At 37.2% G+C, this 3,592-nt stretch overlaps 1 protein-coding gene across 1 annotated transcript in view; it reads right to left on the reverse strand.

Moving 5' to 3' along the window:
• The window catches only part of LOC107103893 (sialic acid-binding Ig-like lectin 13), a 34,493-nt gene extending 30,906 nt beyond the window's left edge, over positions 1-3,587 (reverse strand). The window contains exons 1-4 of the mRNA XM_015403742.1: positions 3,570-3,587; positions 1,738-1,813; positions 1,176-1,547; positions 45-166 (exon numbers count right to left, since the gene is read on the reverse strand). Coding sequence (XP_015259228.1) covers positions 45-166; positions 1,176-1,547; positions 1,738-1,813; positions 3,570-3,587 — 588 coding nt within the window. The remainder of the gene's footprint in view (positions 1-44; positions 167-1,175; positions 1,548-1,737; positions 1,814-3,569) is intronic.
• Positions 3,588-3,592: the final 5 nt, after the last annotated feature.

Genomic DNA, 3,592 nt, shown 5'->3' on the forward strand with positions numbered 1-3,592 from the left:
CCATCTGTGTTTTTCTCTGTTTGTCTCTCAGAGTCTTGTTGGAGATTCCAGGTGAGTTCAGGAGGTGAGTGTGGACAGGGAGTCACAGCTGAGCAGCTTACAGTGACAGACTCATGCTCCTTCAGATCACCAACAGGGATATTAATGCTGGGACTCCAGGGAGAATCTGGAAGTTTAGATCAGACAAACATTTTACCAATAAAAACAAATCATTAGGAACAGACAATGTTGTTTTAATTTTAAACCAACTTTGTTTCCAGACATAGACCACAAAAGTTATTTCCAGCTAAAGAAAAAGGTGTGAAAGCATAAGCTTCAAAGAACCAATAGACAACAGCTTCCCCCAATAAAACTCTGTCACTCATGTAACATTTTTATAAAAAGAACAATTGTCCCTTCATTCATACTCAAAATATCTTTTCATTTCATTTATTTTATTTTTTGTTAAATTTGTGGAAGTTATTTCCACCATTTTCATTGACAATAAGAAAAGAAAAGCAGGAAGAAAGTGTATTGTGTTGCTTACTGGAAAGCAGCCAATTAGACTTCTATGGAAGAAGTCCTAATCCCCCAAACAAATAGCCTGATAAACCAGACTAAATGTGAGATTAAATGTGTAATTTAGTCTTGAATTTCACATCGGAAGATTGTTGATGAGAACAACCCATTGTTTTTCAAACCATGTCTGTGCCTATTGGCCAACGCTCTGACCAATGAGCGTAACTGACTGTGACGTAGTAAATGTGACAGAAAGCTGGTGGGGGAGTGTAAACAAACAGCCTGTTGGTAAAAGGGTGAATACGTCCTTCTCAAAAATGAATGAGTGTAGAGCCTCTTTCTACTCATGTTTCAATGAAAAACCCCAAGTCTAATCATTCGGAAACTGATTCCACAGCTGAGTCAAAAATCGCAATCTGAGCCAGCGGTCCTTCACACACAACTATGCCGAGAGAGGGCCGCTGCAGACGGGCTGTGGTTAGCATTGGCTGCTGTTAACCTCAGAGCTCCGCTGGTTGCCAGAGTCCTCTTAACTTCGGTAATTGTTTTTTAAATTACTCTTTAAAGTGACAATTTTGATCAAATGCCCCCCCCCCAAAAAACAAAACAAAACAAAACAAAAAGGTAATTTTTCTGAACATTACTTTCACAAAACGCTAATACTGAAGCTCTCTTACCTTTAACTGTTATATTAAGAGGATCTTCACAGGCTGTTGCTTTAAACTTCTCGTTCTCAACCCTGAAGAAGTATCTGTCTGTATAACTGGTCTTTACATCAGGAAACAGAGTGGTGCAGTTTTTCTCTCTCAGGTTTCCAGTAATCGTCAGTGGATAGGTGTTAACTGACCCACTGCTGTGGAAAATAACAGGACTTGGATTGCCATTAATTTTTTGCTTCATCCAAACTCCATGGATAGTTTTGCTGCTGTCAAATAATTTATTTTCTGTATCAAAGCTGCATGGGATTTCCAAACAAGATCCACTCAGAGCTTTGATCTTTTTCGGTGTAGTGATTCTGATGCCTGATTTTGTACAATCAGCCAAAGTACCTGTAGAAACAGACGAATGATGAACATGATGTGGAGCAAAATCTGTCTGGAGAAACTTCATGATCGACAAACTCCTGTTCAGCTGCAGCTTGTAACATGTGGAGCCTTTAAATAAGATCAACATCTAATATTTCAGAATAGAAATGATTAATTTATTGTCTTTAAAAGAGGAAGTGAACAAACAGCTCACCTGGAAGAAAGAAGACACTCAGTAACATGTTGACTGTCAGCAGGTTCTCAGACAGAGCTGCCATCAGATTCAGACTCTAAAAAACAAACATTTAGCTCATTTATAACAGTAGGTCTAAAATTAGATATTTAGTTCATAGCAAAAAGCTTCACATTGACCGTAATTATTTACATATAGACGTCAAAGCATGTTGAAGTATTTGTTAAATAACCAGAGTCAGGAATGTAGACTTACCAGAAATTTTGCATTTACAGTAAAACAAAAACAGTTTAGTTTTCAAACCAGTTGATCTGTTCAGATCAGATGATCAGCAGCAGAATAAATGGCAGCCTTCTCTGTTACTAGATGTGTTATTTAAAGGAGTCCCCATCCTCTTTGCTCTGTGAGGAGGAAGTCTATCTGATTGTTTGAAAAATAACAAGTAATCTCATGAAGTGCACTTTAACTCACAACTCAGAGCCATTTTCTAAGTATAACTCCTTCTTCCTCTTTTCTTAGCTTTATTTACCTATGATATCACAAAATATGAAAATACCAACCTAAAAACAGGCGGAGCTGTCATTTACACCCTAGAGCTGTTGGTCACTTTGAGCCTTGAAGTTTTTGTTTCTAGTTTCATACTCCAAAATATAATGCACTTCCACAGTACCCAGAATAAAACATTTAAAATGAAAATAATTCTAACGTTTATGAATAAATATTACTTTTTTGATTTTATTGATGTTTGCAATATAATAAGATTTGTGTCAGGTATTGGGCATTTGGATAATCTGTTGCTCATTACCTGCAGGTGCACTCATCTCACAGGTGCAGCCAGGCTCGGACTGGTAATCTGTTATACCTAAATCATACTTACTCTCTGGCTGAAGCACCTACTTGTGACAGTAAATAACTCAAGGAGCTCAAGAAGTAATACAATGTTAACGACCTAAATGATGCATGCAGTATATATACGGTAGCCCTTCCTTGTCATGCACATCCTTGTGACGGTTGGTGTAAATTTCAATTTCTTCAACTGTAAAATCCTTGCAACAAATTAAAGTATAATAAAACTAAAGTGCTTTCTTTAAACCAAACTACAATGTTCATCTTATAATTTGGTGAATTCATGTTTGAATATTTTGCAAAAATACGTTGCGGTGCATGATGGGGTTTTGCATCTAAAGACTAATGTTGCACAGGGGAAAAATATGATTTATGTTTTTCTTTTATTTACATTTTCTTTTTGAGCTTTGCATGTTTGGAGGGGGAAATATGATTGTGTTTTCCTTCATTTAGACTTTTTTTTTTTAAAGGACATAATAAGGATGCTGCGGATGTTGCTTGGGTTATATTTGCATTCCAGTGGATGGGCTTCAGTGGGGGGTCCATAAGTGGGCTGGTGTAGATGGAAAAATGCCAGGGCCGAAAATCGTTGACAGTCCGAGCCTCGGTGCAGCACATCATCAGACATCATCAGGCATAACAGAAACTGGTTTTAAGCAGGATGCAGGGCGGATGATAAACACTGACAAGGAAGTGTGGAGAGAAATTCGGTTTGATGGTCTTGGTGAGCTGCGACTTGCACAGATAGACACTAGATGGTGATAGAGAGGGCAACTGCCCTTTTCCACTCAGGACAAAAAAGTGCACTCCTGAAACCAAAATTCTAGGTTTTTGTAATTTATTTATTTTTTACCATGCATCAAGGAATGGTTTAAATGCAACTCTTTGATTAAGTTAGAAAAAAAATGATTTAAAGCTTCTCATAGATGTAATTATTGATTTTCAGTTTTACAGTAAATCTATCTATTTGACTCTTGTCTTTTTATGACAACTACACTACACGTTACCTTTTGGTTGTTATACATTTCAT

The sequence above is a fragment of the Cyprinodon variegatus genome, unplaced genomic scaffold (genome assembly GCF_000732505.1).
Source record: "Cyprinodon variegatus isolate N-32 unplaced genomic scaffold, C_variegatus-1.0 Scaffold1555, whole genome shotgun sequence".
Lineage (NCBI taxonomy): Eukaryota > Metazoa > Chordata > Actinopteri > Cyprinodontiformes > Cyprinodontidae > Cyprinodon > Cyprinodon variegatus.